General features: G+C 39.6%; 1 protein-coding gene across 1 annotated transcript; it reads right to left on the bottom strand.

The window, feature by feature from the left end:
* Positions 1 to 6,420: 6,420 nt before the first annotated feature.
* akap8l (A kinase (PRKA) anchor protein 8-like) lies at positions 6,421 to 19,095 on the bottom strand. The gene is made up of 14 exons (XM_059554969.1): positions 18,996 to 19,095; positions 14,905 to 14,949; positions 14,599 to 14,824; positions 11,825 to 12,350; positions 11,421 to 11,535; positions 11,286 to 11,341; positions 11,168 to 11,201; positions 10,777 to 10,870; positions 10,535 to 10,676; positions 10,352 to 10,457; positions 10,146 to 10,276; positions 9,967 to 10,062; positions 7,046 to 7,328; positions 6,421 to 6,913 (listed from the first exon to the last, which is right to left on the bottom strand). Exons 1-14 carry the CDS (start codon positions 19,015 to 19,017, stop codon positions 6,834 to 6,836), a joined length of 1,956 nt encoding a protein of 651 aa, XP_059410952.1. The 5' UTR covers positions 19,018 to 19,095; the 3' UTR covers positions 6,421 to 6,833.
* Between the last annotated feature and the right edge of the window lie 518 nt (positions 19,096 to 19,613).

The raw sequence follows: 19,613 nt of genomic DNA on the forward strand, positions 1-19,613 counted from the left end.
CCTCGATGCCTTCAGTGTGACTCTACAATTTTCATAGTCATGAAAATAAAGAAAACTCTTTGAATGAGAAGGTGTGTCCAAACTTTTGGTCTGTACTGTACATGCTTTTAGTTACTTTACTACACATTAAGTGTTTGCAGTTTTATATTAAGAAATATTCCTTCTCAGTGGACTCAAATGTAATAAGTTCATAGTACTAACATCGTATGAATGCTAGTTTTTAAACCCGAACTGTTTGAAGCAGTGGGAGTGGAGTTAATTTCCATGGTAGAATTACGGAAAACACTGTACAAAAATTAAGAGTTGTAAATTCACGTCTGAGAGCTGTAAATTAACAGTACCTTATTGGCACCCATGCTGCCAGTAAATTACTGTTATTTAATGGCACAGTTTTTTACAGTGTGTTGATTCAGTCATGGTACCTGACGATGAATCAGTGTTGAAATGCCAGCTGGGGTACTATGTTGGATTAGAGTACTTTTATTATGGGAAAAAGCATTAGACTATGTGGAAAAAGATGCTGCTCATTGAAATAGATATAGGCCTACACTAAATGATATTTATTGAATGTCAAATATTTGTAAAGTCAGTTTTTTATTTGTAAAGCCGGTTCACGCTCGAAGCATTACTTATTATGTTTATTTTAAATTAATATTAGTTCTATAAATGACCTTTCTGCCAGTTTTCACATAATAAAATTGATTTAGAATTAAAGTTACTTATTCTGTAGTATGCAAAGTCATTTAGCTGTTGCCACGGTGAATCATAATTTCGGAGCTCCATTGATCGTGGATCAGGTACTCAGATGCTGTGTTCGAAATGCCATACTATCATACTACTCTTACTATTTCTGCAGTATGCAGTATGTGTGCTGTGCATTGTGTGATAATCTTCTGTAAGCATCAAATACCCGGATGACCTACAATATTTATCAGAATCTGCTGAATAAAGTCAGTATAGAAGCTGTGTTCAGTATGGCATACTAGCACACAACTCCTCCTGTACTGCAGTATGCTGCGTGTATACTGTGAAGAGTAACAGAATGTTCTGTATGCATGGAATGCTACATTTGTGTGCATCTGAAGACACTGCATGGGACACTGTTTCCCAGAATGCAACGGATTGACATAAATTGTACTTTAATATCTACAGCATGTTTACAGTACAGATTATTTTATAATAAAGATTTTGAATAATAAACATATTAAAGTAATATAATATACAAACCCAATTCCAAAAAAGTTGGGACACTGTACAAATTGTGAGTAAAAAAGGAATGGAATAATTTACAAATCTCAAAAAGAATATATACATAACATATCAAATGTTGAAAGTGAGACATTATGAAATGTCATGCCAAATATTGGCTCATTTTCAATTTCATGAGAGCTACAAATTCCAAAAAAGTTGGGACAGGTAGCAATAAGAGGCCGGAAAAGTTAAATGTACATATGAGGAACAGCTGGAGGACCAATTTGCAACTTATTAAGAAGTTGTGGCTTAGTGGTTAGAGAGTTTGACTACTAACTCTAGGGTTGTGGGTTCGAGTCTTGGGCTGGCAATACCACGACTGAGCTGCTGAACCCTCAACTGCTCCCCGGTGCTGCAGCATAAAATGAATGCCCAGTGCTCTGGGTGTGTGTTCAATCCCAGACCACATACTGCATCAATTACAACATCATGGCTGCGTAGAAGAAGGATCCGGATACTGAAATGACCAGCCTGCAGTCCAGATCTTTCACCCATAGAAAACATTTGGAGCATCATAAAGAGGAAGATGTGACAAAGAAGACCTAAGACAGCTGAGCAACTAGAAGCCTGTATTAGACAAGAATGGGACAGCATTCCTATTCCTAAACTTGAGTAACTTGTCTCCTCAGTCCCCAGACGTTTGCAGACTGTTATAAAAAGAAGAGGAGAAGCCACACAGTGGTGAACATGGACTTGTCCCAACTTTTTTGAGATGTGTTGATGCCATGAAATTTAAAATCAACTTATTTTTCCCTTAAAATTATGCAGTTTTCTCATTTCAGACATTTTATGTCATCTATCCCACTGGGCAAAGTTATGTCCAGTTGACGTCTTGTGGACGTCTTTTTATGTCTTTGCAGACATTGAAAAGACGTCCACTGAGGAGCCAGAATGAAAGTTTTTATGACGTCTTTTTTTTACGTCTTCTGTACGTCCGATTTAGACGTTCACAGAACCTCCTTACAAGGTTAAAAACTAGTTCAAAAGTGGTCAGAGGAAATATTTTCAACATCATTTAAGGTTCATTTAGACATCATTTATACTGTTTCTGGACCAAATCAACACTCTCAGGATGCATTAGATTTAGATGTTATTTCAATGTAATTTCCAGACACTGTGTTTGTCCTAAAATCAAGAAAATAAAATAATCATCATGAAATAATGAAATAATTGATGATTGGGCATGTGGTAAAATCAACTGCAAATCAAAGACATTAAATCTCTGATTTACCAAATAACCTAGAGTCGGCCCTGATTTGGACGTTGTTTTTGGGGTTAAATCAACTAGGCCCGTCATGGCCAGTTGGTCTTTGCTTGTTCCCTCGGATTTGGTCCAAATATAGCCCAAAAATCGACGTTTAAAATTGGGTTTTGTTTGGTCCATCTAATTTAGTCCAAATTTAGCAGAAGCACGTTATTTCGGACCACATATAGCCCTAACATCTAGTCATGAACATAAAGGTAGCAGATTCGACATCTGTCCGATGCAATGTTTAACATATTGAAATATATTTTGATGTAAAAATACATCAGACATAAAGCTTAAAAATTGGTCCTCATGTGTAAATATGTGCGAATATTCATGTGTTTTTAATCAATGTTTTTTTTTTCAATATTATTTCTACACCACGTTTACCATTTCTATATTATATTATATTATAAACGTAAATTCTGCGTGACCTCCACGTGCTTTAATGGGCGCGCGCGCGGAGGACGTCACCATGGAAACGGGACGGCAGCTCAACGGTCAAGAAGTTGAACGCTGTCTCTCAATGTTGTTTTCAATTTCAGGTAAGTTTCATCTCTAAAATTACACAAATAGGACATATAGTTCCTGACACTTTATTTCATACAAATGAAATGCTTCCGTTTAATATTTACTTTATAGAAATGGTTTAGTGTTCTCAGAAAAAGTCCGTTAGCTTCTCAACTGTAAGGCTAACTACAAGAGACGTGTGTGTGTATTGTTGATTAAGAACGCAAACTGTTGAATTTATGAGAAATCTACAGACGCAAAAAGACCTAAATGTGTATTTCGGACTTTTTTCACCACAAGTCTGAAACAAGATATGTTATTGAAGACAAATATCCAAAAATCTCAAAAGTGACCAGGAAACCTGCTGTGTCTCGCCTTAATATAAACATTATTTTGGACAAAGTTTTGCACATTTCACTTCAATGTACACTGAAGCATGCGTCGTGAATTAGCAATGTGGAAACGGTGGTTTGTTACTGCAGTAATATCACGTTCAGTGCTATAAATCTCTCCCTTCCAGAATATTTGGTTCATAACATCAATCTTTGATTCAGGTGTTTGTGCAACCGTGCCCTGAAGATTTAACAAAAGTCTGGCTAGGCCTAAGTAAAAAAAAAAAGGTACATAGGAATTAGGAAAGTAAGTGAGAAGTGAGATCAAAATTACCTTGCTTGTTTCTTTCCGCCATTTCACCTCAGTGCGAGAAAAATAAATGCATCGCTTCTTCTGTACGGAAAACGAGCAATTTTAATTGGTCGTCAATTCACTGTGAGTCTGTGTATCATAGCAACGAGCACAATACTGTGCTGTTATGAAACCAGTGGGAAAATAGATCTCGTGTATTGTTTATATATTTAGTGTGTGTATGTCTCTATGTGATAGAATTATTATATGATGCAAATAATTCTAGCCGGCTCAGCCAAACTTTATCAGATGGCGGCTCAATTTGGCTTAGGAAATTATTGGCTGGCGGCGGCTGAAATTCTAAATGGCGGCGCCTGGCGGCGGCTTCGGGGTCTACCCTCACTCATATACTGGCTTAAATGATTCACTCAATGAGATTGAATCAAGATGTAAAAACCAGATCATAAATGAATCAAGCACAGTTTGGGTTAAATATAATCTGAGCTTCAGTGTCACTAATAATCAAATAGAGACATCAACATTCCTGTAGCTCAACTGGTAGAGCACTGCGCTAGCAAAGAAACGCAAGGTTGGGGGTTTGATTCCCCGGAAACACATGATATTTAAAATATTGATAGCCTGAATGCTCTGTAAGACGCTTTGGATAAAAGCGTCTGCTAAATACATAAATTGAAATTAAAACTGAAGTAAATTAAATTGAAACATTCAGCATATGAACCTCAACAATGGTGTCAATCAAATGATTCATGATGCAATGCATGCTGGGTACCAAGACAAAACTCATCCTCATCCATGACTCCCAGCATGCATTGCGGCATGAATAAATTACGTCCCCAAATTGTCCCTATTTTCTTGAATTCTTATGTGCTTTTATTTTAGCTTTTGTATTTTTAGTAGCATGTTTTGTGATGTTCAGAACTTAACTGTTTATTGATTTTATGGACTTTCACCATTACTGTGATTCATACGCTGATTCTTGATGTGTCTGTCTAAATTTCAAGCCTTTTTTTTTTAACTGTCTTCCATGGCTCAGCAGTGCTCCTTCTTTTGCTGTAGTATTAATATTCAATAAGAGAAGAGACGTGTGATTGTAACAGAAATAAGAGAATGTTTGTTTTTAACAATTTATAAACAACATTATCAGATTTTCTTTATTTTTTTATGATGACTTTTTTAGTGTTGAGCCCAACTTATGTAAACACTGATCTCCATCATGGTAGTGAAAAGAAAACACATAAACCTCTGTAACTAAATAAGATCTTCTGTAGACATCTGACAGAAATAAAGTCAGTCTGGTTGGTAATGTGAATCTGGTGAAGCTGTTTTAACTTCAGTGATTCACTCTAACACATTATAAGTGTTCATTTCAAACTGAGGATTTTGTTGTGGGGTTTACAGGGTTAAAGATTTAAGAGAAAGAAAAAACAGCATGAAACATAATTTAACAGTAATAAACTGTAATTAATTTACAGGAAACAAACCTTTTTGTTTTCTACAGTTTGTTGCTGTTAAGTGAGGGAGAAACGAGCAATATACTGTAAAACGTAAAAGTTAAGATTTACCAAATGAAAAAAAGTTCATTTTACTAAAATATTTGTGAACATACATAGAAAAAAGTTATGCAAAGTCATCCACTGATAAAGAGAGTAAATACTGAACTCAGCTGTATTAATGTGTGTTTGCACAAGAGAGATCTGTTAGTTTAATGTAGTTTTGTGGTTCACCATTGTGCTGGAGAGTAGAGCCTGTGCTTCAGTCAATGATGAGACACAAACAATGATCTTCTGCTGCTTTATATAAAGACAGTAAATGTGCAGTCACTGATGCAGTGGTGATCTCTGTGTTAAGTACTTCAGCACATGCTGTCAGTAAATTACTGTTATTTAATGGCACAATTTTTTACAGTGTGTTGATTCAATCATGACACCTGACGTTATGTTGAAATGCCAGCTGGGATAGCTTGTTAGATTAGAGTACTTTTATTCAGGCCTATGTGAAAAAGCATTAGACTAGGTGGAAAAAGCTGAATATTATGCACACTGAAATACACTAAATGATATTTATTGAATGTCAAATATTTGTAAAGTCGTTAGCCAACAGCCATTTCACACTTGAAGCTTTACTTGATAGAATTGTGTTTTTCACATGAACCATTGATTTAGAACTAAAGTTACATATTCTGTATTATGCAGAAGTTTTTTGGCGGGAGCGGTTGCCATGGTGAATCCTAATTTCAGAGCTCCATTGATCGTGGCTCAAGAGTTCACGTTTTAACTGATCCTCCTTTCACCCATACTAGTGTTCAGATTAAAGTGCCAGTAATATCACATCTCATACATACATCACTAAATAAGTTCATATGAACACTTTCAGCTTTATCCATTAGGTGTTGAATTCAAGCTCCAGATATCAACCACATGACCATTACTTTTTTCACATGCTTGAGGTAGAAATTTCACAAAAATTGCAAATCAAATCAAATGTCAAGCTCTCATTAAATGCTGCTCCTGATATAGATCTGTTAGATTTCTTATTTCCCTTTAGTTTAAAGCTGAACTAAAATAACTACAAATAAACAAAAACTTCATCTTCATCAAAAAACACTTCTATATTATATTAAATATTATATTTTGTTGAATTTCCATCAAATGCGAGTTTCTAAACCGCATCAGTTTAAAAATGTTATGATGTAGCATGTTTTTCAGGTTAATTAATCTTGCCTGACAGAATACAGCTGAACATCACTCAGAAAAACACTCACACACAAATGACTTTACAAACATTTATTTCCTCAACAAAAGAGAAAAACAACGAGTGGAAACTGCTAAATTAAATCATTTCATCTCTGCCCTACAGGGCAACATCCATGAAACTAAAAACAAAAAAAAAATCAGAAGAAAATTAAATGTTTTACTTCAGCGTGTAAAGACGTGACGAACTGAAATCATTTCAAGAGGCACCTCAACAGTCATATGATGCATGTATCTAAACAGAGCAAACACACAGGCGTAGAGGGGCGGAGCAATCCTGTGATTGGACGAACACAAGGCAGGCTTTATTCTGATTGGTCCTCGGGCTGCATTTCTGCCCTGATCCAGGGACAGCTTTCATATAAAGTTCAAAGGTTTAGGATGTAGAAGTGAATCTTCAAATAGACACCAATCAGCGGTTTCATTAACGATTATTCTGCTGCTACAGCATCAGCATCCCCCTCCGCTCCTGCATCTGGATCAATGCCATGCTCAGCCGCCTCCTCCTCGCCTACCTCCACACCCTCAACACCCTCCTCGCCCTCTTCCACACCCTCCTCTCCCTCATCTGCACCCTCAAGACCCTCCACACCCTCCTCGCCCTCTTCCACACCCTCCTCTCCCTCATCTGCACCCTCAAGACCCTCTTCGCCCTCCTCCACACCCTCAACACCCTCCTCCGCACCCTCCAGACCCTCAAAACCCTCCTCTGCTGCTCCACCAGTCTCCATCTTCACCTCCTCTTCATGCTTCTCCCCATTTCCTAAAGCTTCAGCAACAGGCTCCGCCCCCTCCACCAGAGGCCCCTCCTCTTCCTGCTTGATTTCATTCAGGCTTTCATTGGTGAGATCGGCCTCGGAAACCTCCATCACCATGGAGTCCTCGAGATCCTGGTCATCCTGGTTACCATTGAAGGGGTTTTCACCCTGCGAAACGACAAACGCAACTCATTAACAAAATTAAAACGATATGTCAAACATTTACTGAGAATAATGTGTGCACTGATTAATAGCGTGCTCATTTTGTAATTTTAAAAGGTCAAAACAACACTAGACATACGTTGCGGAATGAAATTCTGTTTCACGGTATAAATAATTTTATATTACAGCAACGAGATTTTCACAATATAGCTATATATGCAGTTATTCCGAAAACCGACAAAAAGGGCATTATATAATTAATTAAATCAAATACTTTAGAAATGAAAAAGTACTTTGGCGTGTTCGATTTTTCTTTTATCTGGTAAATTTAGTTAAAACTAAACTTTTAGATAAACTGCCTCCAACTGGTGCAATTTAACTTCAAGATGTTTCTGAATTACTTTTAAATCTTGTGTTACCGTTTTACTTCAATCGGTTCATAAATGCAGCGCTGAATGCGATTCTCATGTGTAAAAGTTCTGTTTCAACTATCAGGTATACGCTTATGTTCATGCCACAGTATACATGGAATACAGTAATCTGCTACGGTTTACACTTTATAACATGGTAATGATATATATAACGTCATACCGCCCAGCCCTGATACAAATTATTTGTACAAAACCGATATTTAACATTTTTACTTTTAAATGTCATTTTCCTTTCATCTTCATATCAAAAAAACATTGAAAATATTTTTATAGTAGCATCAACAATATTAACAAGGCAAAGTGAAGTCAAATTTTTTCAAATGGAGAACAAATGACAATGGAGTCATTAAACTAACTTCATTTTGACAAATGTTTACAATAATGCATAGATGTTGTTTATTAGTAAAGACAGCTAATTCACCGAAATAACTGTACTTTTCCCCGGAAAACAAACCAAACAAGGAAAAAAGCATAAATATCGGTTTAGGTGTTGATTATTAGGCCAAATAGTAAAAGACAACTAGTTCCCTGTAATTATACTGTCTGGAAAGTAACAAACCAAACAGTAAAAAAAACATCCAATTAAGCAAACTGCTTAAATATCTGAAAAAATATCAGTGAAACAGATTATCAGTCAATAACTACCCCAAAAAAATCTTAATGATAATTAAGACAAGTTAACTGGAGTAATTATCACAACATGAAGTAACAAACAAAATGGTATATACTAGAGCCCGACCGATATATCGGCCGATATAAGGTAATTGCATTTAAATCGGCATCGGCATTTATAACGGCCGATGAAACATGAGAAACAGAGTCTCATGCTTCACTCATGTTATGAGTGTTGCATAGTGTGCCCACCAGAGGGAGCTCTGCAGCTCCAGAGTTAACAACAGCGCCAGAAGTCCACTACAGAAGAAAGCGATCAGCTGTTTTGACGGTGAGTCTGTCGTTCTTCATGTGAAATAATTTAGTTAATACACTGTATATAAAAACTGTGGTAGTTCTAGCTAACGGTCCTATCATTATCACTTCTAAATATTCTGTAACATCACTTACAGCCGCTAATGCATTGCTATATTAGATTAGCCACAAAGCTAATACCATGTTTATCAGTGGAAGAGCGCGAACGTTAATAGGAGGTCAAACTATAACGTTAGCGTTTAACTTATTCTTATTCTATTGCGGTGTGTTTCCCGCGTAATTGGGCCTTTCACACAGGACGCGGTATGCACGGCGCTTGTCACTGGGTTCAGCGTTGCCCTTCAGATACAACGCGATTTGCGCTGCGCTATGGCTTAGGCGGGGTTTTAAAAACGTTTAGCGGGAGCTCTTTCATAGTCTGTTCCTCCTCCTTTCGGTCAGAAGCAAACATGTATCTGTCCCGTTGTAATACCTATTGCTTGACAAATAAAAAAATATATATATATTTCTCATTTTTGCCTATGTAGGAGATCCCAGTTTATTATTATTATAATTCTAATGATGACATGAGTAATGATACATGGTGATATTATTAATACACATGCTTATTCTTTCTCTGTCTCTCTTTCTGCCTACAGATGGCTGAAAAAGGTGAATGCTGTAGCAGCAAAGTGTGGGACTACTTCTGCAAATACTTTAACTTTAGTATTATAATTTATTTACAGTACACACACAGACTGTTAAAACCAGCTTCAACTGGAAGAAAGTAAAAGTGTTAAATGTTTAAAACCAGACTGTTTTTTGTTTAGTCATTGAGACTGTAATCTAAGGCTTTTTTTTAACATAGTCCATTCTGGAAAATGGTTTATACAGCCCACATACATAGAACAGGCAGATATTTTGCTATTGAATGTTGTGTAAGAGCAGTTTATAGGAAATGGGTCTAATATCCAGATTATTTTTAAAATCAAAATATCGGCTTATAAATCGGCTCTTTTCGAGTTAATATCGGCATCGGCCCCCAAAAATCCATATCGGTCGGGCTCTAGTATATACACACACACCTAAAAATAATGAATGGGAAAAAAAATATTGGTAGAAATGATTATCGGTCGATCTAAACCAAACGCTCCATGAGAGCGACATTTTAAAAACAATGTAAAAGTTAAAAACTATATTATATTGCAAAATAAGGTTTAATGACTGGCAAAACGTAAATAAGTCCACAAAATGATGAAATGCACCACGTGACACCAGAGAGACCAGAGTGGGAGACAGACACACACCTTCAGGTAGCTCTCCAGCTTCTTCCCGATGACCTTGTGGTTGAGGATGCTGCGTGCCACGGACAGACTCGCCCTCTTGGACTGCTCCATCATGCCCTGACACACACAGACAGAGGTCACGAGGTCAGACGAGCATTTCACCAGCAGATCAAAGCCTCTGATTGGCTGTGTGTTTGTACCTTGCGGTTGTAGTTGTGGTCAGGTGACTTGAGGTGCTTCTGGATCAGCGTTAACTGCATGGGGATGAAGACGTCACACGCCGAGCAGTGAGCTGCCTCCACCTTCTTCATGAAGTGCTCCATGCCGAGATCTACAGGCAGGAAATGACATCATGAGAGGTTCTGCAATCTGAATGAATATGCTTCGATCCAGGGAGAGTCCGCACCTCTCGTCAGATCCTGCTCTTTGAACACCTGACAGATGACGCTGCTGTGTTTGTCCATCGGACCCAATCGCTGCTCCGTCTTCTTGTACTTATTATTCAGATATTCCTACAACACACACACAACGGCTGTTAGGATGCCACACTGCACTTAACTCTGTTCCCCTGTGAGTGAAGCGTCCGCACCTGCAGGAAGTCTGTGGTGGGCTTCGACAGCTGATTGGACAGGAACTTGAAGTGGTCCTTGTGGAACTTGCTCTCCAGATGAGTGGCCATGTCCTCGCTGTAGAAGGAGCGGAACTTACAGACGGAGCAGGCGAACGTCATCCTGGGAAACAACACCCTCTTAAGCCACAAACACGCCCAGCAAACAAACACTCAGCACAGACGACAAGAACCTAACCTGTGCGGATAGTTTGACCCCTGACCTTTCATAGAAGCTTCTCCTCTTCCTGACTTTGGCCGCGGAGGGCGGAGTCTTCTTTCCCTTTCCCTTGGCACTCTCGTCCTGATTGGATGGCGCTGGAGAAAGGCAGATACACAAAGTTTTTGGCAGCTGTATCACATGAGAGCACTCGCCATGAGCGTCGAGAGGCTTTCATGTTGTGATGCATTTCTGGGTCAAACAGGACACTCAGTAAGAAAGTAGTACAGGACTTGATCCATCCAGGAATTCATTCAGTGAGCGAAGACCAATGAAGCACATGCAATCAAACCATAACACAAAGTAGACAGGGTTTTCAGAGAATGAGGGCCCATTTAATTGCATATAGTCCCACTTCCAACACTAACTAATAAAGTTCAGAAGAAACAACTCACCAGCACCTTCTCCTCCATCTTCTGTTTTGGAGTCCTGGAGAACAAAGAGAAATATTATTTGCATTTCTGAATAATTCACAATGTTTTCATGACAGATGAGAAATGAATGTGAGCGTACAGTAGCAGCGGTGGTGGCTTCCTCTGACTCCTGCGTCTGTTCTCCTGCTGAAGCATCTGAAACAAACACACACTGGTCAGCACTCTCAGACAGAAGCTAAAGACCAGCTGAAATCTGGGAAACATGCGCTCGTACCGGTGGCCGCCGCTTGTCCTGCAGTTTCAGTTCTGCCCATCTTGGACTCGGGCTCGTCAGAGGCACTCAGAGTCTGTTTCCTCTTCTTCTGTCCATCACGCTGAGCTTTCACTTGCTGCCATGACAACACACATGCAAATGAGATCTGAGGGCGTGTCTGTTTGTGTAGTGGTGAGGGTTGAGTCAATGATGAGAGGATTTACAGTGTTAGCTGAGCTATCCTGACTGTGTGACACTTTACACAGCTACCACCCAGTGTTTGTCAGAGTCTAACTGGTCAAATGGGGGTCAGACTGGGGGCACCTCGAGGGTTGGTGGAATGAATGCTCCTGACTGGACTCTATGTGCAGGGGTGAGCGCTGATCTCTCAGCCCCACCCTCCGCAGGGAGCGGGCGGTACTTACTCGGTTCTGGGGTCTCTTGCGGCCGTGCTGCCGGTTGGCCCTCGGGCCCCCTCCGAAGTTCCGCGCAGGGAAGTCCTGGGGCCCGCGCTGAGGCTGGAAGGCCCCACTGTCGGGGTACATGCGATTGCCCAGGAGTGAGGGCAGCTTTCCTCGCCCCGCGGGGGAGTGGCCTTGGTGGCCTCCGCCCCGCCCACTTCCTCCCCCCATGCCAGCGGAGGAGGAGTCCTGCCTGCGGCCGAAGCCACGCCCCCCAGCCGATCGGTTCCTGCGAGGGGATCTCTGCCCCGCCCCCCAGCCGGAGCCCGAGAAGGAGGAGTCTCGAGTCAGCCGCATTTTGCCAGATCCAAAGGCAGAGCCGTCAAAGCCGCCACCCCCTCCTGCTCCGCCCATGCCCCCAAAGCCCACGCTTCCGCGCTGGGCCATCATGTCGCCGCGGGAGTCGCTGAGACCAAAGCTACCAGATCTGTAGAGATCTCGGGGGCCGAGGGAGGTGGAGCGCGAGTCGAAAGACTCGTATTGAGCAAACCTGCAGAGGGAGGGAGGCGCAGAGCAGAGGTCAAGCAGAGACCAGCACTTCGGTCGTCGTCGACTCAGATGACTGCTTCATTATGCAAACAAACTCATCATTCAGCGCTCATTCGTTCAAGCCCTTCCACAGCCCCATTGCTCAGGTGCATTGTGGGAAGAGACAGGCTGTGGAAAAGCTTCAGAATGACAGTTGCACAGATGGACATAAGGCAACAACACTGCACATTTTTCACAGGATTGAGGTGGAAACGGTGAGATACGGGGACCTTCTGGGGTCTGTGAGGGCAGTGTTAGCATTATCTGTGAGCGTAGAGTCAGATCTGATGGGTTCCGATACGGAGTGTGTGAGCATGTTTCTGTGTATCTACACACCAACACAAACAGCACTGCTTCCAGCTACAAGATCGGAGCATAACACTCGAAAGCAAATAACTGCAGCTTAGTCATGGTAGAGACCATATTTAACTTTTCACAAATAGAAACAAGGCTGTGAGTGACATTTATTTCAAATATACATATTGTGTAAGATTATATATGTCTTTACAGTCACTTTATTAATTTAAATGTCATTGATGAACAAGTATGAATTTATTTTGAAAGTAAGTAGTCTGATGCTACATTCAAGACGTCCTTTCAAAACCGTTTCAGGTTACAAAAGTGACTGTCCAACCCATACAAGAGCCTATTTATCCATCTCAGCCTTGTTTTCATACACCCAAATATCTACCCTTATCACAGTATATAAGATGACATCTTAAGTGTACTTGGCCTAAGATCTCCTTAGTTTGTTCCTGCAGCACATCTTAAAAACATGAACTTAAAGCAGTTACTGCTGTGAATGAGCTGGTGAAAAGATCTGAACGTCTGAAGAGAGAGACAACATTAGCAGACCGACAATCACAAAATACACTTTAGAAGAGCTTGACTGATGAATCTTGATAAACTTTCTAGTCATTATGTTTTTATCCTTAATTAAACAAACTAGTGCTAGGTGTGACAACAGCAGACGAATCATTTTGATTAAAGGCTGGATGTGTATATAATACATATTTAAATACTAGGGATGTAACGATTCACCCAACCCAAGATGCGATACAATTCACAATTATTTATAATAATTTTATAATTGCTTGGACAAAATGCTGAACATTAATTTGTGAAATATGAAAAAAATAATGATCTTCACATAAACTAAAGGCTTTACATGTGCTCTTTTCATTCAGTTAGAGGCAACCACGGTTTCAATCATAATCCAAACAAAGATGCTGCATGCCTGCTGTTTTTAATTTATGTTAGATTAAAGATTGGATTTTGTGAAATTATGCTACATAAATCATCTGAAGGAGACTGACACAGCAGAAGCTCTGAAAGAGATGCAGATTCACTCTCTGACAGCAGGGGGTGCTCATGGAACAGTGATAAAGCGTTTCCTTGGTTACCACTGTAAACACAGCAGCACAGTGTTTCCTTGGCTCCCACTGTAAACAGCAGCGATACAGCATTTCCTTGGTGACCGATGTAAACAAAGCAGCGCATTGCTTATGGACACAGCTTTAATATACATATACAGAGTCGGGATGAAACGACTGAATCTAAACTTTTCTAAATACATTCAGTTCCCCTCAGAGAGACATTCATATAAACCAGTGTTTCCCAAATTGAATTTGTGGCACCCTACAAAATACTTTGAGAAGTAGTAGAACAAATAAACAATTGACAGCACAAATAAATAACAATACTAATGAAATAAATAGCTTTTCAGTTTTTTTAGGTAGGCCTAGGTCGCATCGCGTGAAACTGAAACCGGAGCGGTGCATCTCTAGTGATTGGTAACATCAAAAATAGATAATATACTATACGTTTTTTTTTCAATTAAAAATTCAAACATTATTTTTAAAAACACCCCGTTTGGGAAACACTGCTATAAACTCCTATCTCCAGCTGTATGTCAATTAAATTAATATCTCATAACATTTTTATCGATCGTTACATCCCTAATAAATACACATGTTTATCGTCAAAAAACAGCAAATTGAGAAATACAAGAAAGTAAAAGGATAAATAATATTTCCGTTTCCTCCAAAAGAAATGAGTGCAAAAAGATGCATAATATCCAATTTAACGCTATAAATTGATATAAATCCCTCTTGTGTATTTAATGTACTCGTATGTCGTCACAGAGATGTGTAACCATGCATCAGACGTCAGCTGATCATCTGGGTGTGTTTGAGGTGATAATGCGTCACCTGTCTCCACGAGAGCCGCTCTTCATGCCCCCCTCCAGCTGCGTCAGCATGTCCAGACGCTGGTTGATCTTGGCGATGACGTCGTCTGCGTTGGAGCCGCTGGAGGACAGCAGAGATCCCCCAGAGAGTCCTCTCTTCATGCGATCGCTGGATCCATACCCACCTCCTCCAAACCCGCCGCTGGACATGGAGTCTTTATATCCGTACAGGTCATAACCTCCCGAGCCTGAGGCGTAACAGAGCAGGTGATCATCTGCTGGACGTACATGTGAAGGACAACAGAGCTGAAGAAGAGCACACACTCACCTCTGGACGATCCTCCTCCACCTGATCCTCCCCAGCCAGAGAAACCTGAAACCAGTCAAGAACAAATAAAGCTTGGTTCTGGACGTCACGTTTGACCCATGAATCTCTCTCTACAAGACCAAAACCTGGCACTCTCGATCTCCTCGAGTGTTCAATCCAGTAAAAGCTCTTTTACTGTAATTTCTTCAGCTGGAGCTTCTGGTGTCAGATCTTGTCTGATTGTGATCAAGTAAAGGTGAGAATAAGGTCAGTAATATCTCCAGATGAACTCTTACTGGACTGAAGCAGCTCAGCTTTACTGGATTCTCCATCAATCATGTTTTAGAGTCTCAAATCTTCTGAGGAGCGTTTGTTTCCAGAAACTTTAATTTCACTGCTCCTCAGCGGAGGAATGATCTTCACAAGCCTCCAGAGTAGGGATGTTCACTTGGGTTATTTTCTCCTAACCCACGCTCATTAACCGATTAATTTTACACGCGCAACAAGCAACAGAACATGTGGATTCATATGGTCTTCATATCACAGCGCTTCTGCGAGCGGAGATATATATATATATATAATAAAGATAGCTGCATCCTATTTTCTTTAGGCTTATTTTATGCACAAAGATTTGTTTTTATTGTGAATGTACACAAAGGCACGAAAGGAGAAGTTTCTTCCACTGTAAGAAGAGAAAAATGCTGCATGTGCGCACACAGTTAAGCTTTGCTACTTTGACAATACATAATAAAATAAAACACAGTCAGCCAAACATATGGAGAAAACACACTGCTCAGTTTAAATATGTAATAAATTCAGTGCTGTTACGTTATCACCATACTGCTGTAATGTTATGACCTTGTTTTGCGTGCATATTGTAACGCGAGTAAAGTAGTGATAATATGCTAATCAAGAAAGAAAAATAAATAAAATACTTATAAAAGCAATGATCTAAAGCAGTGGTTCCCAACCTTTTTCAACTCGCGGCCCACACAACCAAACACATGTTGGTTGCAAAAATTTTTTACTGCCCCCTCTATTATTGGGTTAATAACTTACTCAGTAAAGTACTCAGAAGCCAAATTGTGAACATGTCTTTATTGAATGAACTGGCAATGAACAAAAAATAACTCAGGCTGGCACCGCTTGGCACAACTGCTGTTGTTCTGTAGCATATGCAGCAAAAATATAGAAGATTAATTGGTGGTTTATTCTTAAAGCAATCAGCAAGCTCGAATAGTGGAAGCATAATTACAGTTTAATATCTATTTTTTGTTATATATATATATATATATATATGAAATGATGTTATGTTATGACTAGAGCCTGACCGATATGTCGGCCGGCCGATATTATCGGCCGATATAAGCAAATTGCATTTAAATCGGCATTTATAACGGCCGATGAAACATGAGAAACAGAGTCTCATGCTTCACTCATGTTATGAGTGTTGCATAGTGTGCCCACCAGAGGGAGCTCTGCAGCTCCAGAGTTAACAACAGCACCAGAAGTCCACTACAGAAGAAAGCGATCAGCTGTTTTGACGGTGAGTCTGTCGTTCGTCATGTGAAATAATTTAGTTAATACACTGTATATAAAAACTGTGGTAGTTCTAGCTAACGGTCCTATCATTATCACTTCTAAATATTCTGTAACATCACTTACAGCCGCTAATGCATTGCTATATTAGATTAGCCACAAAGCTAATACCATGTTTATCAGTGGAAGAGCGCGAACGTTAATAGGAGGTCAAACTATAACGTTAGCGTTTAACTTATTCGTATTCTATTGCGGTGTGTTTCCCGCGTAATTGGGCCTTTCACACAGGACGCGGTATGCACGGCGCTTGTCACTGGGTTCAGCGTTGCCCTTCAGATACAACGCGATTTGCGCTGCGCTATGGCGTAGGCGGAGTTTTAAAAACGTTTAGCGGGAGCTCTTTCATAGTCTGTTCCTCCTCCTTTCGGTCAGCAGCAAACATGTATCTGTCCCGTTGTAAGAAGCGAGCGATAGCGCTAGTCCTGCTGATGAAAATTAAGAGAGAAGCAAGGAAGAAGAGGCTACCCTCAGGTCCAGAGAACAATTTGGTGAATTCAGGCTGGTTACGTTACTCTAACGCTAATAGCTTCCTTTTTAGCAGGCCCCTTAAATGCTTGCTATTAACTTGTTTGAAGGTGGTTCTTCTCAAAATTGACAGCGGTGTGTTCATGACACTAACGTTAACCATTCAACTTCGAATTGATTCCCTAATCTTCCGGTAATAGTAGGCAAGACGATGTTTTGATTCAGACTGCACAAAGAGAAGAGGAGAAGATATACGGGTCTGTTGTGAATGTGTCTGTGAGAGCAAATATAGTGTAGTTACAGTAACTACAGTAGGTGCGTCAGAAATGATTAAACCAGAGGGGACATGTAAATAAATGTGAGCTGAACAAGCGCTTTTTTTTTTTTTTTTTACATATTGTTTCAAAGCAGCTTTACAGACATAACAGGAAAATGTTGAAATAATATTGTTAAATATAAGTAGGTAATACCTATTGCTTGACAAATAAAAAAATATATATATATTTCTCATTTTTGCCTATGTAGGAGATCCCAGTTTATTATTATTATAATTCTAATGATGACATGAGTAATGATACATGGTGATATTATTAATACACATGCTTATTCTTTCTCCGTCTCTCTTTCTGCCTACAGATGGCTGAAAAAGGTGAATGCTGTAGCAGCAAAGTGTGGGACTACTTCTGCAAATACTTTAACTTTAGTATTATAATTTATTTACAGTAAACACACAGACTGTTAAAACCAGCTTCAACTGGAAGAAAGTAAAAGTGTTAAATGTTTAAAACCAGACTGTTTTTTGATCATTAAAAAATATATACTTTTGATGTGCAATTGTTTATTCATTGAGACTGTAATCTAAGGCTTTTTTTTAACATAGTCCATTCTGGAAAATGGTTTATACAGCCCACATACATAGAACAGGCAGATATTTTGCTATTGAATGTTGTGTAAGAGCAGTTTATAGGAAATGGGTCTAATATCCAGATTATTTTTAAAATCAAAATATCGGCTTATAAATCGGCTCTTTTCGAGTTAATATCGGCATCGGCCCCCAAAAATCCATATCGGTCGGGCTCTATTTATGACTTAGACGTTTTTACATATATGAACAAGTATTTCTTTTAATAGTACGTCGCAGCCCAGCTGCAATACCATCGCGGCCCACAGGTTGAAAACCACTGATCTAAAGTTTTAATATGAAATCTTTCTAAGTGCATTTTATGTTCGACAGCTCTAACAACCATGAAGACTTATTACTGGCTGCCCAGAGTCAGGTGACATTAGAGGGCGGGGCCTTGATTCTCAAAACTATCTGATTGGATAAATGGGTTTGCGCCTACAGACATGGCGTCTGAAATAATTAATTGATTTTACTGTTTTACTGTAAGAGAAAATGCATCGATATAAACGCATGTCAGTACTATACATGAACTAAAGGCCACAAAACTACAACAGCACGGGGTATTATAGATGTCAGTACATTTATAAACCATGAACTCAGTATACTGAACTGTGCTGTAATGTGTCCACAGCGGCGATTAATCGAACAATGGAGCAGCAGAATGAACACGGCAGCCATTTTACATCAACAACACGACTCCATTTTAATCTACATTGAGAGACGGCGTTATTCATCCACACGCGCCTGATGGAGAATAAAGAGTGTTAGTTTGATACGCTGCTGATTAAAGACTAATCCGAGTCTACGCTGATGTTTGCTTTGTTCGATGTGCGCTCTTCAACAAGACAATAACAATGGCTTTCACATCGAGCTCAACCGCAATCGACGAAAGAACGCTTTAATATAAAATACTTCTGCTAAAGGAGCATAGCTAACGTATAAACTCGGTTTTATTGGTTTAGACAGCGTTTCATAAGTCTATGGCTTATTTTGACCTGCGCCATTTTAAGCACTGAACCAACACAGACCGAACCACGGAAGAAACACATTAACGTTACGTTACAGGGCTTAGAAACCGAGCAAAACACGCTCACAGCAAACAAACAGACTCTTACATAAAGTAAATAGAGAGTAAAACACTAACCTGAAGAATATCCTCGATCCATCCTGCAGCAGTACTCCGTGTAGCTGTGACTGTGCGAGGCGCGCTCACGCCGCTATCAGGAGGCCGCACTGACTCCGCCCAGAGAGGCGTGGCTAAATGATTGACGCTTGGACGAGCCAATGAGCTGCCTCGAAGGTTATTTCCGTAAACTATTCCTAAATAAAAGTGCGTCTGCGATAAAACTGTCGAGTTTACAACACTTGCGTTTAAAACAAATAGTGTGTGGTTTTGTTTATGATCCTGAAATATATATAAAAAAATATATAATATACACCAGTTCAGGTGTACATGAGGAATTTTACAGTAAATGGCTCTAGGTAAAATGTAACTTCCTTTGTGTCAGCAAATACATTTAGTCAAGATCTGATTATTTTTATTAAAATTCCCAAAAAGTCAGATTTTAACAAAGCAAGTACAAAAGAGTAACTCACAGAGCACCAACCGTAGTATGATATTATACAATAGTTTTAGGACTGTTTAAACAGACAAAAATACAGAGAATACAGGAAAAACACATTGTTTTTTTGGTCAGCACGTTTCTGAAACTTACAGTTTTCATACGATAAATAAAGAATATTAGTGTATCCACACTTTTTA

The sequence above is a fragment of the Carassius carassius genome, chromosome 7 (assembly GCF_963082965.1).
Source record: "Carassius carassius chromosome 7, fCarCar2.1, whole genome shotgun sequence".
NCBI lineage: Eukaryota > Metazoa > Chordata > Actinopteri > Cypriniformes > Cyprinidae > Carassius > Carassius carassius.